The sequence below is a fragment of the Eupeodes corollae genome, chromosome 2 (assembly GCF_945859685.1).
Source record: "Eupeodes corollae chromosome 2, idEupCoro1.1, whole genome shotgun sequence".
Classification (NCBI taxonomy): domain Eukaryota; kingdom Metazoa; phylum Arthropoda; class Insecta; order Diptera; family Syrphidae; genus Eupeodes; species Eupeodes corollae.
The window spans coordinates 88498908-88516776 of NC_079148.1; the positions used below are offsets into that span (position 1 = coordinate 88498908).

General features: G+C 30.8%; 1 protein-coding gene across 2 annotated transcripts; it reads right to left on the reverse strand.

The window, feature by feature from the left end:
• Positions 1-299: 299 nt before the first annotated feature.
• LOC129946972 (thymosin beta) lies at positions 300-16877 on the reverse strand. 2 transcript variants are annotated; one of them, XM_056057357.1, is made up of 5 exons: positions 16679-16877; positions 2947-3086; positions 2650-2763; positions 1723-1836; positions 300-1245 (listed from the first exon to the last, which is right to left on the reverse strand). In XM_056057357.1, exons 2-5 carry the CDS (start codon positions 3074-3076, stop codon positions 1106-1108), a joined length of 498 nt encoding a protein of 165 aa, XP_055913332.1. In that variant the 5' UTR covers positions 3077-3086; positions 16679-16877; the 3' UTR covers positions 300-1105. The 2 variants fall into 2 exon arrangements, with proteins under 2 accessions (XP_055913332.1, XP_055913333.1); XM_056057358.1 differs by lacking the exon at positions 2650-2763 and having other exon boundaries at positions 16679-16869.
• Between the last annotated feature and the right edge of the window lie 992 nt (positions 16878-17869).

A 17869-nucleotide genomic window follows, 5' to 3' on the forward strand; every position in this document is an offset into this window, starting at 1 on the left:
CAGCAAACCGTTGTTTTTAAAAGATCAGAAATATCAAAACATTGCTTGGCTTTAGCTATGCTCTTTAAGACATTCGACCAAAAATATCTAACATCACTCAGAACGATAACGCTTAAATTCTAAGCTTAGTCACTTATGAGGTTTCGGAGTTGATACTTACACACACATAAAAACGTAGATTTCTATAAATATATATAGATTAAATAAATGTTGCGTTTTTATATAAAGTAAAAAAGCTTAATCTTTATTACATCAAATATCAATTACATTGTTTAGTATAATATTATGATTTGCGGAAATGTCACACTGACAATATAAATAAGGTGTAAAAATAGTATTCAGAGAAAATAGACGAATACATGATATTACTTCAAGTAAATTCTATTGATATAGTTTGGCTTTCTTCGAAAAACATTACTATTCTACGTTAAAATGTTGATTCGGCATTTTCATTTATTTGTTTAAATACAGTGTGATTTTATTGATTTATTCCAGTTTGCTTTTTTTGATGTAAAGTAGAAAATATTATGAAATATTTTGTTTGGTGTTACTTAATATGCGTTGTAGGAGGTAGAACATATTGATTTGAAACATCTTGCCACTAGGTCTTCTGTGAATCTGTTTTCATTTCCTTTTCGTCTTTAATCATAATATTTTCTTTTTTTTTGTATATAAAATAGTTAGTAAGAACTTGTTGGTTATTTTATTATAAAAAATACATTGTTTAATTTTGTTGCTTTTTATTTCGATACATATTTTTATTCTTTCATATAAAATTTATAAAAATCATTTTTTCTCTGTTAAGTTAATTTTTATGTTTCGATTACAAAATTAAAATAGTAAACTAAATTTTTATTTTTTAAATATTTTTTAATACAAGGAATATTCAATTGGAATATATTTTTAAAGATAATATTTCATACCACGCATGAAAATGCGTAGTTTTTCTTTTCCATTGGACAAAAAGCACTAATACTATTTTGTATATAATTTTTTTGTGGCTAAAATTCTAGTTTGAATACCAATACGAAATAATAAATACAAGACTTTCGACATGAGAAATACAAAAGAGAGCTTTAGAATGGAATTGGAGGAAGATTCCAGTTTATGCCTTCTTTTCTTCTTCGATGACCTCTTTGGTTGGCAGAGGATTCTTTTCGCAAGTCTCTGTGTGCTTCAACTTAGCGGGGTCGAAGTTCTCAATTCCAGAGATGAAGTTGTTCTTCTCTTTCTCAAGCTCAATTGCTGCAAAATAAGAAAAATGTTATAAGACAAGGTAATATTATAATTTGTATTACGATCTTTTTCTAATCAAATAAATCTTTGATTGATTAATTTAATTTTTTCATGTCAATCATTAAATTAGGAATTCTTTTCTTTCTTTCTATACTTCTTTTTATACGTAGTTTCTAGACGTTCAATTTGCAATTTGTGTTATTCAACAATTTAAAGAGTTATCTCTATTGTATAGAGTAATTTTGTATTCTAGTAAATAAGAATATTGCTTTTATTACAGTAGTTACAGTTAGTAGTTAATGTAATACAAACAAAATTAAGGATAATGACGTAGATTAAGCCAGAAGGATGAAAGTCGAACGATTACGATGGCTGGGTTAGTTCACAAAAGTTTCGCGACCCATTGAAAAAAATTTCAACGGAACCAAGTTCGATTATTTGTTTAAGCTTCAGTTTTTCTACATAAAACCTTAGAACATTGCATACCTGTTTTATCAGGAAGTGGGTTCTTCTCTTGTGTTTCGGCATGCTTCAACTTAGTTGGATCAAACGCAGCAATACCAGCAAACAAGCTTTGTTGAGTTTTTTCAGCCTGGACATCTAAAACAAAAATTGTGATTAGTTTTTAACAAAAAAAAAAAGAAGAAATTAAAAGATTATCAAATAAGTATACAAGAACAACAAAATACTTGAGCAAACATTGAATATTAGGTAATTTGAAAATATATAGTATACAACATCACAATGTTTAAAACTCAAAACAAAATCTTGGCACCACAAATTTCATATAGAGGTGCTCACTTATTCTTACGACACTTTAAAAAAAACATAAAGTGTACCCAACTTATTTTTAAAGAGATTTACAAGCAAGATTGACACATTCAAAATTTGACGGTTTAATTAACAAGCTTGCACTCTAAAAACCTCACAGATCTTTTTTGTCAGTAAATTTGGTAGACAAAACAGCATTATATTAAATAATCAACTGCGAAAATAGTTGAAAAGCGAAATTGGGTTTCAGCGTTTTTGTAAGGCACTGAAAATATATAAACGAATTTAAAGAAAATTGTTTATTCTGATCTGCACACAAATGTAGTGTAGACACATTAACGACTTAGAGATGCTAAATTTGACGAGTATCCATATGTATCAGTTAAGTTGATAACTTTTTCCTCATCAACTGTTTTGTATACATTTGCAGTCCACTAAATTACAGCAAAAGCAATAAGGGTATTAATATTTAGTTTTTGTTAAACCTTTTTAAATGCGTTGAATGTTTTGGTATTAGTTTGATTGCGTGATTATGTATATTTTTGCAAATGATTAATGTTACCAGCGTTTTTCACATAGCAATTAAATTTAAAAATTGTAAACACGCCTTTCAAATAATCAACACACACTTTTTTATCAAACCTTCGGCTGTGGGAAGAGATAATTTAACAACGGTTTCAGTGTGTTTTAAACCACTAGCTGCAAAACCTTCCACATCTTGCAACAAGGATATATGTTGTTTTTCTTGTTTAATTTCTACAAAAATATAGATTGTGTTACAATAAGAGCTAATATTAAAACAATTCAATTACAAAAAGTGAATTTTGAAGTTTCACTACAACACTTTCTTTTTAATTCCCGGTTTTATTATAATTCTAAGAATTATTTATCTATGTTAAATAAATAAATTAAACATTACTTATGTCCGGGGTAGCTTACCTTCTGCACTTGGAAGAATTACTTTTTCCTGAGTATTGGCATTCTTTAGATGATCGGTATTAAAACCTTCGAGTTGGCTTTTAAGGTCGGTGGCGACTTTTGGGAGATCTTTAAGTGCTGGTGCAGACATATTTTGTATTCTGAAAAAAAAAAATATAAAAAATTAATTTCTAGTCCAAATCTTACCAATTGATTTTGGAATTTTAAAAACTCAAGGCGTCAATCGAGCAGATTACCTAGTAGTATTACAATTACTAGTGATTTACCTACAATTTGTAATTTATTCGCTGACTATTTTCAATTGGTTTACTCTTTAGATAATCCCCCTATCCAGAAACTACCTTATATGAGTAGATTGGTCAATAGGTTCTTTAGTTTGTAGTTCTTTTGAAGTAGAAGAGATTTTATCTAAAGTGGATGCTTATAAAGTCAAGGGCCTGATGTTTTTTTGTTAAAAAAATATGGTATTGCAATAGCTCAACAACTTTCGTGCATTTTTAATCTTTTAAATAGCCAAAGGGCAATTCTTGGATTGCTGAAAGGTTTCATTCTTATCGCCAATTTTTAAATCGGGCTCGAAGCAGGATGTAACCAATTACAGGAGCCTTTTGTAAAATTTCTTGTATTCCAAAAGTATTTGAAAAGTTATTTTGCAAACGGTTAACTGTGTTATTTCAGGACCATATTCCGGTTTCTCAACATGGGTATGTAGCAGGGAAATCAACCGCAACAAACTTAGCATTAATAAGCTATAACATTATTACAAATATGGAAAAGGGTTGCAAACAGATGTTATTTTTACATATTTTGCAAAGGCGTTTGACAGAGTTAACCATCAAATCTTAATAAACAAACCAACTTCTCAAGGTATTCACTCTTCCCTACTAAAGTGGCTTGAATCATATTTAGCTGGTAGAATTCAAATAGTATAACTTGTTAGCTCGCTCTCGAAATATATCTCGGTCCGATCTGGTGTTCCACAAGGAAACCATTTGGGTCCATTATTATTCTTGTTGTTTGTAAATGATATACCTGACATTTTTCATGATCTCAAACTTTACCGTAAGATTTCTTGTCAAGCAGACTGTGTTCTTCTTTTGGAAGATCTGTTAAGGCTCGATAATTCGTGCAAGCTAAATCGCCAACTGTTAAATGTTAACTTTTGTCGTGTTTCCGAAATTCTAATCCCATTGTGTTTGCAAATTTAGAGCCTGTAACAAGAAAGAAGGATCTAGGAGTAATCTTAGATACAAAACTTCCCTTCTTACCGGACTATGATTACAATCATAAACAGAGCAAATCAAATGCTTGGCTTCTTAAAAAGAAACACCAAGGAATTCTCAGATTCATATGCCTTAAAATCTCTGTACAATTCACTGGTAAGGTCAGTTCTTAAATACTGTAGCATTATTTGGAACCCTTATTACAATAATTCAATAGACAGCATTGAAAAAGTTCAGAAACATTTTACAATGTATGTATTTTATAAGCTAAACTGGAGGATTGTAAGGCCTTATAATTATACTCGATGTTTATTATTTGGTATGAAATCTCTTTATGATTGTAGGGCTTATTTTTCAGTAATGTTTATAAGACCCATCGTAACATTTCATATCAATTGTGTAAATGCACCCTATAGAACTACAGGCTACCGGTTTCATTTGTATGAGCAGTTTCATCGTTGCACAAGAGAAGGATTGATTTTAATCTTGATATTTCAAGAAAATCATTTAAAAATTACGTTTCAAATAATATTTAAACTGTAACCTCCTAAAAAATTTAAGACTTAATCTTTTTTATCATTAAGTTTTATTTATTAATTGTAAATTATAAATAAAATAAGTACATTTCTACCAACAATTATATTATATTTTGTATTAGTATCTAGTCTATAAGATTGCAATCTAAATAAATAAATAAATTGGGTGGCGCAACAGTGTGTTTGAGAACTAGGGCCAAGTGACTGGCAACTCTCAACCATTCCTGTGTGCGAGTGCTGTTGTCACGGAAGTCGAATCCGAACGGCAAATTTGAGAAAGCACTTTTAATGACAAGAATTGCTTAAGGAGAATTGTCAATTCCTCGCGAGAGGCAGTACCCGTGAAAAAACTTTAGGTGGCATAGGCAAGGATCGAACCCAAGATCTGTCACATGACAGTCCAACATGCCACGGGTACTACTACTCGATTGTAATCTGATTGATGAAATAAAACTAAAACAAATATATATAAGAAATATTTTGTATACTAGTTCATTAAATACATCTCAGTCTATTGATATACATATTTAGAAAGAAGGGCTTTAATTGAAACTCTTACTACTTTTAAACTTAAAAACATATTCATTCTTTTACAAATAAATTTAAAAATATGTTTCAAAAGTTGTCATTTAATCTTCACTTTTATGTTTACAAAAACTAGAAGGAAATAGTGTTTTTTTGTTAGAGGTATAGAACTTTGAAAAGCAAAACTTTGCGGTCCTCAACCGTTTCTTCAATAAATCAATCATGGCACGGGCAGTATGTGTACTTCATAGTTGTTCAATTATTGAACTACAAAGTCAGCAATCATGGCTCTAAATCGGTCCCCATTGACTGTAAAATACCGGCTAGCATAAATGCGCCCAATTTGAAAGTGTTGTTTAGGTGTCGTCTATTCATATTGAAATGCCAAACCAAACCAAAAATATATCATTTCACAGTTGACAAAATGGCCTCTAAAAAACATACTGATAACGTGTATTCTCATTTCGGCCTTATATGAATCATCATGAAAACAAAAGAAATGCAAACTGCATATTACCTTCAACGAATTCACTACATTTGGTTGAAAATATTTGCTTATAAAGCAAAATTAAAACTTATACAAGCTTAACAGTCTTCACACAATGAATGACTTTGACTTGCTTCATTAATAATGTTTTTAACATTTTAGGTATTGCCCATATTTGTAATTTTGCTTTTAACTCACTATAACGACTTATTTCAATTATTTATAAGATGCAAAAATATCTAGTTTCCTTTTTAAATTTGATAATGCAGTTTTGCAGTTTTGTTTGCCATTAAATATAACAAATTACAGATCACATCAGGTTGAATAATTTGTTCATAGTAAATTATTCTTTTTTGGCGAAATCAATAATTGAACTTAATTCAAAAAAATTGCAGCGTATGGTGAACAGACTGGAGACAAACTGTGAAAATTTGAATCTGTCAGTTTTTTTATTTGTATTTTTATTACATATTACTTAGTCTTGCACAGTAACTTACAATATCTTTTAAGGTAGTACAAGCTTCAGTTTTATAATTGGTTTACATGAAATAAATGAATACTAAATTTTAAACAAGATGACTTAAAAAAAACATTAATGTAAACAAAACTATTTTATAATATTTAATTAATGAAAAAGATTTGATCCATGGACTTTATTATAATACCTTATAAAACACATTTAAAGAATACAAAACAAAAGTTAAAATCATCGCAATGCCTCAAAATACTATGTAAGTCTTATTCTAAACCGAGTAGTTCAACCTATCATCTTTATAGTTTGACGTAGGGAATTCCACAAGCGCGTGAACGAAAAATTGACGGCTCCTACAAGATAGGAGTAGCGTATTGGTATCAGATCGCTGCTTCGATTAGAGCGTGGAAATAGGATTCTGGTGTAAAGGTACGTCGGTTTTCATGTTTGCATGACATTGTGGAGCATTATTAAGGTTCTAAACGAGAAAAGGTTATAAAGAGAGAAACCATATATTAATTAACATATGGGAAAATGTGAACATATTTCCGTAGTCCAAAAATATATCTTTTTACACTATTATAGACAACATTAAGTTTCCTTTTGTGCTTGTTAAATAGTTCACACCCAAATAATAAAAGGGGAATAAGCAGCGACTTAGCAAGAATCATTCTAGTTTTTATTGGATTGATTCTTTGGGTGGACCATAACATACGTAAGCCCCTGTACACTCTACCTATGATAAGTTGTATATGATTTGTCGAAGTGAGTGACTTATTGAATACTACTCCAAGCTTCTTGGCTGAGTCAACAAACTGAATAGGGTTATCATTGAGTAATATTGCAGAAATGCAAGATGTGTCTGTAGGGTCTTTTGAAATGACTAAGCACTTTGACTTAGTAGGATTTAAACGAAGTCCGTTTGATCGAGACCAGAGCAATATCTTATGAAGATCTTTGTTTATCTCCCAAATACCATTTTCAACCAACCCCAGTGGACAACTGTACCTAAGCTGTACATCGGCATACATATGTATGGATGAATTAAAGCTTAGACACGGGAGCTCATTAACATACATAGTAAAAAGTAATGGGCCCAAAATAGACTCTTGGGGAACACCTCGTGTTAGCGGAAGACAACTTGAAGTTTGGTTGTTAGCAACTACTTGCTTGGTGTCTAGAATTAAGATATAAGAAAATAAGTCTCACTGATGATGAGGTAAATTAAAAATCATCCCTTAATTTGATGCTTAAATTACGGTGGTTAACAGTGTCAAAGGCTTTTGAAAAATCCAAAAGAGTGAGAAAAGATACAACATTCTTATCTACACTTTTCCTTTTTTTCTCGACCACATTTATAAGGGCAGTAGTGCAACTGTGTTTGGGACGGAAACCGGATTGATTGGGACATAACATGTCGTTACGTTTTAGATATTGCCGCATTTGTATGTTCATAATTTTTTCAAAAAATTTCAAAAAATATGGCAATATGGCTATTGGCCGACACCCATTTCGGGTCTTTGGAACAAGAACAATTTTAACACGTTTCCAAACGGTAGGAAAAACTCCAGTCATCAGAGAATAGATGAGAAGATGTCGGTTTCTATAAGTCCAGACAAGTCTGCGCTATTATTGAACTCAAATGATGATAGGGATGTGAAATTGGTATTCAGCACATCACAATCAATGATAGTAGAAACACTGTTGAAATGCTTACCAACACCAATTCCTTTTAAATTTTTCCAATGTCTATGACCGGCTAATGAAGGGTTAAGTCGAGGATCATAGAAACGTCTCTTAGATTCCCTTATCTCAACAGAACAACTTTATTTCTTAAGTTAGTGTAGACCTTCTGAAGTTCGTCGAGTCTAAGACGTTTTCAAACATTGTAAGCTAGATTGCGCTTATTTATTAAAAGTTAATTTACAGAAGTCTAAAATTATGATATTTCGGGCGGAAGAGGAAGATATGCAAATAATGAAAAGTCGATGTACAAAGGTGAATATGTTGCAATTGTTTGAGAGTACAAATACTTAGGGGTTTTAATAACATCTAACCTCAACATAAAAAAGTATTTTGAGTCCAAGCTAGCGGAATCGAAAGGAGCAATTTCTTCTGTATGGAAACGTTGCATCGATAATAAAGGTGTCGAGCATAGTTCAAAGCTAAAAAACTTTATTGCGCGCAAGTTTTGGGATATTGAAAATACGAGGAGGTGGAAAAGTTCCTCAGGTATTTCTTAAAGCGCATTTTTCGGCTACCAATTTGCACTCCAATTTATGTGCTACATTTGGAAACAACTGAACCTCCATTGTTCTTAAGGAACTTAAAACTGCATTTTGACTAGATTATCAAGGTGATGGAAATGAAGAAAGAAAGATGGCAGAGACAAGTACTTAAAAAGATTTTGTCATCAAGGGGTAATCTAGTCGAAAAGTGGGAGGAGTTGGCTCTTAGCTTGCATGAAAGTATCGAATTTTTACCCGGTATAAGCATTTCAGGTCTGAAAGACAATTTTAAAACAATAATAGAGAAGTTAGGCCATGTCGCTTATAAAGTTTTAAAGAGGAAGCTCAATATTCGCAACATAGAGGCGAACTATTAAATTTAAATTACATTCCGCATCGACCACATCTGCCGAGTCTATGCGACCTCTGCAATCATAATGAGAGAGAAGATGGACACCACTTCATTGCAAGATGTTCTGTTTTGAAAGAGTTTCGTATAAAGTAGACAACGTAACCGCGAAAGAGACTTTTAATTAAACAACTATGTTAATTATACAATTAAACTTTAATACATTGTCAATCTGGTAGAAGGCCACTGGCCAATTTAAAACCATTCATTTTTCAAATAAAGTTTTTCTAACTTTCTTCTAACTAACTTCAACAAAATAGAAAAATTGGGTTTTCTATTAACCGAAAACGTATTTTGAATACATTTTGTTTTTAAATGTTTTGTTTTGCATACTTGTAAAAGGCCCACCTTCATTTTTTTCATAAATAAACAAATAAGCAATTGAAAATTCCTGACAATAAAACATCCTAAGCAAATACAATATCGCTTGGAAGCGAATAATTCAGACACAAAGACATTCACTTAAACATCGTACATACAAGTACTTTAATTCAATCTTCAGTATATATTTTCAGTTCTTCTATGAATCACTTGATTCAACAAAAAAAAACTTAGATACAAAATTTAGATAAAATACATTTACAAATATAATTCATTTGGAAATTTATGACAACATAGCAAATATTAAAATGTTCTGCATAAATCATTCTGTGCATGGCATGATAATCGAACATAATGATAATCAAAGAAACCACTCATAGCTTTTTTTTTCTTAACTAATCAATACAAAATAGATAAATAAATGAGTCAGAAAAAGCAAAAGTATTTATTCTGAATATGTTATCGTTTAAATTCTTCTTTCAATAATAATAATATCATTATGTAAAAATGTCTTCCAAGCACGTTCCTAATGTAAATAAAAAAAGTATTATTTCTACAACTCGTTAAATTGAGATGATGCCAGGTTGTAGATTTATTATTTTTGAATTAAGGTAATTATAAATTCCACAAAGGCATATTTAACGAGCAATAACAGGTTCATTACATACATAGTTTCAAATCGGAATGAATTTCAATTAAATATTATTTTTAACACTTGGTATTTTTAATGAGAATCTATATTTGCATCGCATTCGAATTATTAATAATACACATTATGTTTAAAAATAAATATCAAAAACGCGAAATTTTCATATAATTCTTTGTATTTTATTTTCTTTCAAGGACATTTGCTTTAATTTATTGAAGTGTTAAGAGTTTCGATTTATTTGCAAATATATGTACCAACGGATATTTTTGTTTGTTTAGAATATAAAATATATACCTATATGATAATCGATTATGCAACTTGAAAATTTAGCTGCGCATTTCTCTGTTCTTTTCAATATCTTTTTGTTTGCATTTTTTAAATATTTTGCTTGGATTTGAAGTGAAATATAATGAACAACGACGGCGTAAAAACCTTAAGTGATGAACTCATTGCATTGATAGCTTCGGTTTGTTAAGGTCTATGTTACATAACATTAACAAATGCTTATGATTATAAAATGTATACAATGTAGTTTTCAATAATACAACAGTTTCATAAATCAGCTTAAGGCTGTGTTATTTGGATATTCATTATATGAAAACGGTGATAGACAAGGTTCAGTTTCACGTAGTCATAGTTTCAAAACCAGTTATTTGAAACGTGATATTTCGATAGGCCAGACATTGTCAGGATATTAACACAGATGGCATAATTGTTAAATGAACATTTTGTAGAAAGAAAACATTCCATCTTTTATGATTAATAAAAGGTTGGAACAATATTTGTAATACTTAAAATAAGGAAAGCAATCATTTTGGGACTGTAACCTAAATACAATTGCACTATAACACTTATTTAATATGTACATTAAAATACCCTGATTTTGCATTGCCATATATGTTATTTAACAGATCTCTCGGTCACTGTAGTTGTGTAACGTAAGTAACCCCTGATGCGTACCACCATATTTGGTTAAACACGAATAGTAGAAAAATATAAAGAAAAGCAAAAACAAACTTGTAGAACACATCACCATTTACGGTTCTTGATTTCTTTCAAACAAATCACAGTGTTCTAATGTACCTACCTACCTACATGGGTCTGGCATTTCAATTTTTGTTTGTCACTTTGTTATGTTAAAGTATAAAAGTATCCAATAATGGTTAAGAGAAAAATCGTAAATAAATAGGTATAACAACTTGAAAAAAAAATCCAAGTATCAAAAGCAACAGACATTAATCTTTCATTTACCAGACATATTAGGCTGGTTCATAGAAAATCAAAGTTTCAAGTTGAGGTCAAGTGTTATTTTAGTATTTGAATTCAATTTTTCCAATAACAGAGTAAATGTGTACATAAAGAGATACAAATACTATAATAGGTACTGAGTTGAACAATTTTTAATAAGAACACTACACTGACACTGCTACGAAAAAAAAACAAACATATCCATTGTAAATTCTCCGTAGAATTTTAGAAATTAATATCATCAGAAATAACGATTCGAACGAATAAAACTTTATTATTTAAGAATTATGTTTATTTTCTTGACAACCAATGAAACATATTTTTCTTTATTAAAGGGATTTTTTTTGGAAGCATAAGAAGATTCGATTGTTGTCATCTATGGTTTCTGTACAGTAAGGTTTGGAAATTCATCTTAATTGTTTAACGCCAAAACACTTTAAAATGTTTATAATTTACTTTGTAAAAAAATAAGATATTTATGATGATCATAGGTAGAGCATTTCGTCAATTTTAAAGTCAGCTGATTTGTGAATTCTCTAGTTATGAACGAATCACCATCATAAAAAAATAAAATTAAATTTGGTGGCTCAACGCCTCCTAAGTCATAGTGACTAAAGACTCTCAACCATTTCTGTGTGCGAGTAATTTCAGGGATATAGGGATCTATAGTTTCTATGCCGGATCCTCTTTGAGGATAGGGAATAAACCTGCGCACTATCCATAACACTAAGGGTCCTACTACGAATTTACAAATTATTACCAAACCCATTCAAATTTAGTGTTTCGTGCGGTTTACTCGCTGGCGGCATCATCGGTGCTTATTTATTTCGCCATGAGGAATGGTCTGCCGTTACAGCGAACGGCGAGCAATGCTTTCTTGGGTGGAATTGCGTAAGGCTATTACTGTTTTGATAGTCATTTTTGATTGGGTAGGTTCAGGCGACATAAGGGACTTAAAGGTAAAGCAAGTTTCTACCATCTAATTGGCCAGCTGCCAAATTAAGACAACTTTGTTGGAAAGTTTACTGGAAAGTTGGTCAAGAAAAATCTCCTAACTATCAAGTCAAATCCACTTATCTCAAAATGACAGTTGATCATGTCTTTTCATCCAACTGAAAGCTGAACTTTATTTTTCATTTATTTGTTTATTTTGTGCATAATTCCATTTACTGTTTTGTGTAAAAGTGTTCTTTGTCAAACTGGAAAATAAATAAACACTATTTCTTTATAATACAAAATAAAAATCGTGATGGAATTGTAGCTTGCCTGAGGAGTGTTCTGTAGACAATAATGTTTTTAGTAGTTTTTGAAATTTATGACACTAAAAAAAATGCAGTTGACCGCAAATTAAGTTTCATATGTTGTCTTAACCTGACCATTGTCACTCTTTCTTGTATACTTTAATAACATTTTGATAATTTTTAATTTTATACCAACCCAGAAAATTCTGGATGGACTTACAAGTTCGCAAAATTGGGGCAAAAACAAATTATGAAGGTCACATCGAACAAACATTCTCCAGACGACATAAGGTACTAGAAAGTAAGGCAAGTTTCTAGTATCTGATTGGCCTGATTGGCTGCCAAACAAATTGCTTATAATTGGCAACTTATTGGAAATTTGACTGGAAAGTTAGTCCAAAAAAATCTCCATAACTGTCAAGTCGATTCTACTCATGTGAAAATGACGCCTAATCATAGTTTTTCATTCAACTGAAAGCTGGACTTTATTACTTTTACTATTTATTTATTTTCTGCACGAATCTATTTGATCTTTTATGTAAAAGGGTTCCTTGTCAAATTGGAAAAGGAATAAGCCATATTTCTTTTATACAGAAAATAAAAGTCGACATGGACTTCTAGCTTGCCTGAAGAGTGTTATGTTTTTGCACCTAATAACCTAATAACCTCTACGGTTAGTGAAGTAAATTTCCGAATTTAAAATGTATGACATTTAAAAAACCAACTAGTTGCCTTGGTCAACATAATGCAGTTGACTACAAATTAAGTCCCTTATTTTGCCTGAAGCTGCCCATCAAAGATGATGGCGTTTTAAAAAAAAAAAACTTATTTTCCAAGCAAGGATTATTGTTGAGGTCTGAGATGCAATGCGGTAGCTTGAAAATATTTGAGACAAAGAATGTGATGTTACAATTTCTGTGAAGAAGGAATAACTTGATATCAGGAGAAGGCAGTTGGAGATAGCTTAAATCGTAAATTATTTAAAATAACTACAACTCACCGTCATGAAGGAATTAATATTTATTTACTTATGGCTTTTGTTTTGTATCTTCTCTAAACCTTTTTTTTTAATTAAAAGCCTTTAGGAAACACAGGTTTTCAGTAACATTGTTTTATTCTTTATTTATTTAACAAACTTAGCCAAATTAAATTAATTTTCGCATGGATTATCTTTTATACGCTCAGGTAATCGTTTTGCTTCTCTTTAACTTTTTCACTAACCCTTTGAAATGCCCCTAACCTTTGTGAAACAGAAGTTGACACAACCCATTGATATAAAAAAAAATTGGACAAAATGTAAGAAAGCGATCACCAAATCGCTGCCACTCATAATCCATAGAAAAAATGCAAAGTCAATTTAATAATCACCTTACATACGTGAAGCAAAAGCATTTATTTTGATGATCAACAATCAACTATGTAGCCTCAAGCGATTCCACCTCTGATTGTGTTTTTTTCCACGAATTACCTAATCAGCTAAAAATCGACGACGTTTGGTTTTCAACAAAACAATTTGTCATACAGCCAATTCAACACATCAATTTAGTGCAAAACTAATTTGGTAATAACTTTACTTTCAGAAATGGTCTGATTAACATTCCCCTCGTCTCTCTATTACTTTTCATAGGGCTATGTTAGGTCTCTGGCTTTTGTCAAAAAATATTGAAGCCACTATTAACACCATACTGAACAAATAGACTTATAGAGCATATGCCAAAAATTATATTTAACGAAAATAAAAGTCATGCAATTATCTATCAGATTATAATAAAAGAAAATCTCATGTTTTCAAGCTTTGAAAAAATATGAGATATTTTACTTTATTTTTTGATGAAGGAACCTATGATTAGTTTGAAAATGATTTATGCCTAACTAATTTCGTCGAACTTGCACTCTCCTGGCATCAGTAGTTAGCCGGGAATAAACCCTTTTGAAAATGAACACCGTAGTGAATTTTCTACGCACCTGCCTATTAAGAAAATAATTAAAAACATTTGTCTTCAACGAATTTTAATATTTTATTGCTTCGTAAATTAATATGTTCTTAGACAAGATACATACCTATCTACTTATATTAACATTTAAGGAAATAAGTTAGACTGCACTGCCCAACGGAATAGGTTTAATAATACCTACTAATTTACATAGGTACATAGTTTATTAACTTCTCTTAAACATAACCAACATAATAATATTCTTTAATACAAACATTAAAACAAAAAAGATGATGAAAAAAAAGAAAATAAATATAAATATAACTATTGTGCTCTCTCCCAACTGATAAATAATAACGAACAAATAAATATAAATCATCACCAATCGAGGTCATTCACAGTGAATAATAATACCGGTGGCGGTATAGCTATGACTCATACAAGTTGTACATATTTGTACCTACCACATATGTACAAAAAATGTGCAAACGAAATCTGCTTAGTGCTATGGTCTTACACCGTCTGCTTCTGCTTCTGCCGTAGCTGTTGATGCACTCGATTTATATATATTTTTCAATTTCTTTATTTGAGCAATTTGCTGTTACTTGTTCCAATTAATCAAACAAAAAAAAACGATACCAACTCAGCCGTTTTCATAAAAGTTCATTATCAGAAACAATGAATAAAGAAAGAACTCCGTGGTTTTATTGTTTTTTCTTTTTTGTTGTTTGTATTTCTTTGTTATTTGTTTCGTCGTACATATATGTAGGTATATACCTATATGAAGTGCCAAGCATATAAAGTAGGTATCTACATACATCCATTACATATGTATATACCTATCTTGATTGCCATAACGATTTTTGTCTGCAAAAAACCGTCATCCCAATCGCCAATCCCACTCAAAAAATATACATATTTGTCTCCTCGTCTTCAGAACACTCACCCAATTCACTGTGCAACTTATAAAAAAATAAAAATCTAAAAAAGGAAGTTACGATAAATTTAGGATATGTGCAATCCTCCTCACATAGTGTACACTGTACAGCGAATATACAAATAAATAAATATATATGTACATGTATGTAAATAATTTACTTTAAGCTGCATTAAGTATTCTTATAGTGAAGATTTTCGTTTGTTGAAATGGGATATCAGTTGGTGCTGCTCACAGTGCTCGTTATTATTGCAATCACAAATATATTAATTTTTATTTTTTGCCAATGCCATTCTCAAAGTGCAGACTAGAACAGTCCATGAATTTTAATGAATACAAAAATTATATATTTTTAACAGCTGAATCAGCAGCTAAAACTCGAAGCAGAAGCAGAACAAGAAGCTTTCAAATACGCCAATTGCCAACTATGCTGTACGTAGAACGTAGGTTAGTCATCTCACAAAAGAAGAAACCCAAACCGTCCGTCCGTCCGTGCTACACATGTATGTGTACATAAAAATCGATTATGATCGGATTCAGGATTCAGACTTTCAGAGTTTTAGATAAAGTCTACCACGCCCAAGTTGTTTTTTTTTTTTTTAACATAAAGCGATATCTTGGTTTAAAAAACATTTGCATTTGCGACGTTTCATGGTCAATGGTCATGGACTCTTATCAAATAGTTGCTGTTGTTGGTGCTGCTAGTGCTTCTGCATTGAAATTAAAGTAGTTGGGGCGCTAGAGATAAGGAGGAGGCCGACGCGGCGGCGGCGGTGGAAAGTATGTATACTCTACACATACATGTTTTTTGTACTTTCCTGTCTAGCAACTTTCTGCTGTTTTTTCGCTTTAAACGAAGATACTGACATTTTGCAGCGAAAATATATTATTTATGCATAGCCACATATATATACCTACGTGGAGTAAAGACGAAAAGAAAGTAGCAAAATAATAGGGCATTTTTTTATCTTAAACGAGTCTAATTTTAAACTTAAATATCTACATACGTCTACTGGCAAAAATACAAAGACAAATTTATTTAAATTCGAACACCGGTTTTGAATAAAATTATTAAAGTTTATAGGTAATACAGAGAGATACTTAATTCTATTTTATTTTTCCCCGAGTGCAATCTGCCAAAAGAGCATTTCAATAAATCTTATTGGATTTTGATTCATTCAGATTCCATTGTTTTGTGGACGGGCTACGCCCACGACAGACAAGCCGGTGTTTTTTTAAGAGTATATTTGGTGCAGTCATGCACTATTTAACAATTTTCTTAAATGCCTCAAAAATCACTGGAGGTGAAAATTTATTAAAGATGGTTTAAATATTTGTTCTTGTTTTACTTTAATTATTCCCTAAAAAACTGTAGGTAGTTATCGTCTCTACCAACTGCTTTCTTTAGATATATGTAGGAACCAAAGCAGGGAAAAAGATATATAGTATTGAGGTATTACCTCGGGTATGGCAGCCGTTTATTTAAAAGTTAAAATTGGGAATTTATTTAATGTTTACTTACATATTAATTTTTTTGGAAGTAAAAAGCAATGAAAAACTTTCAGAAAGTTGTTTCTATATTTTATTCACTGAATAATTTTGGGATTTGAGAATGCTGGACGGCTATCAGCAAATATTTAATTTTAACTGAGGGATAAAACTCAACTTGAAATGGGAACGTTTAAAAATTAACTGAAGATGTGAATTGTGGAGAACTGAAGCAACTGAAAATTGAAGAATTGAAAACGGAAAAAAATAAAATAGCGGATGACGAATACGAAGTAAAAGAAAAGAAAAAGATGAACGATGAATTTGCAAATGTGTGTGTGATGTGTCATACAAATTTAAGTGCTGCCAGGTCTAATATTTTACATAAAATCTAAGTACTTTTTTTTAGTACTCAATGAGTGCGTTCACATTTCTATGCACTATGAGATATGTTGTTAAAAACTTCATAATCTCGTAATGGGCAGTGACATTGTATAAAGGACACTTACAAAGTATTGCATTTAAATTTACAATACTTACGAGGTCTTTGCAGTACCTTTGCTTGAAAAGTTATACATAATGCAGTACCTCGTAAATTATATTGTTTTTCTTTAAACATGCCAAAGCAGCATTTCGTAATTAGGAGATGAGAAAGTGCTTATTTTTGTATGGGATCACACTGGTCCACAAAGTTACGTTTTTTTCTGTTGCACAAATAAAAGAATACTTATTTAAAGGAAAAAGATGTCTTGAATTCGAATCTAGCCTTTCAATTTTTTGTATCACATCAAGTTTTTAAAATATACGCCTTTAAAAATGATGAAAACAATTAAAAACGGGGTTATTAAGCCTATAAAACACAATATATCTCTTATCAATAAATTGTATGATGATTTTGAAAAGCAAAAATCTTTTTCATGTAGATACAATTTAAAGCGTTTTAGTATATTACTTAGGTTATCTAAATTTCCATTAGTTTTTTGCATTCATTTGAATCTATATGAAGTTTCAAGAAAAACTTGAATTTGATATTTTAATAGTTTTGGACTTAATTTTTAATGCTGATTTCGGATTCAAATCGTAATTTCAACTTTTGCTCAAGTTTCAAAAATAGCCATTGTCAATATTGTTTTTATATTTTTTTAAAATATTTCAAAAACTTGATAAAATAGAATTGGTTAGACAACAGACTCATTACAAGAACCAAAATTACTTTCAAACCGTT

Excerpts from the sequence above, each read along its gene's own strand:
- LOC129946972 (XM_056057357.1), bottom strand. The coding sequence starts at position 3,076 with ATGTCTGCACCAGCACTTAAAGATCTCCCAAAAGTCGCCACCGACCTT. Across the intron at positions 1,837-2,649 it reads ATCTCTTCCCACAGCCGAAG|ATGTCCAGGCTGAAAAAACT; the intron begins GTTTGATAAAAA and ends TTTTTGTTTTAG. Across the intron at positions 1,246-1,722 it reads CCCACTTCCTGATAAAACAG|CAATTGAGCTTGAGAAAGAG; the intron begins GTATGCAATGTT and ends CTTATTTTGCAG.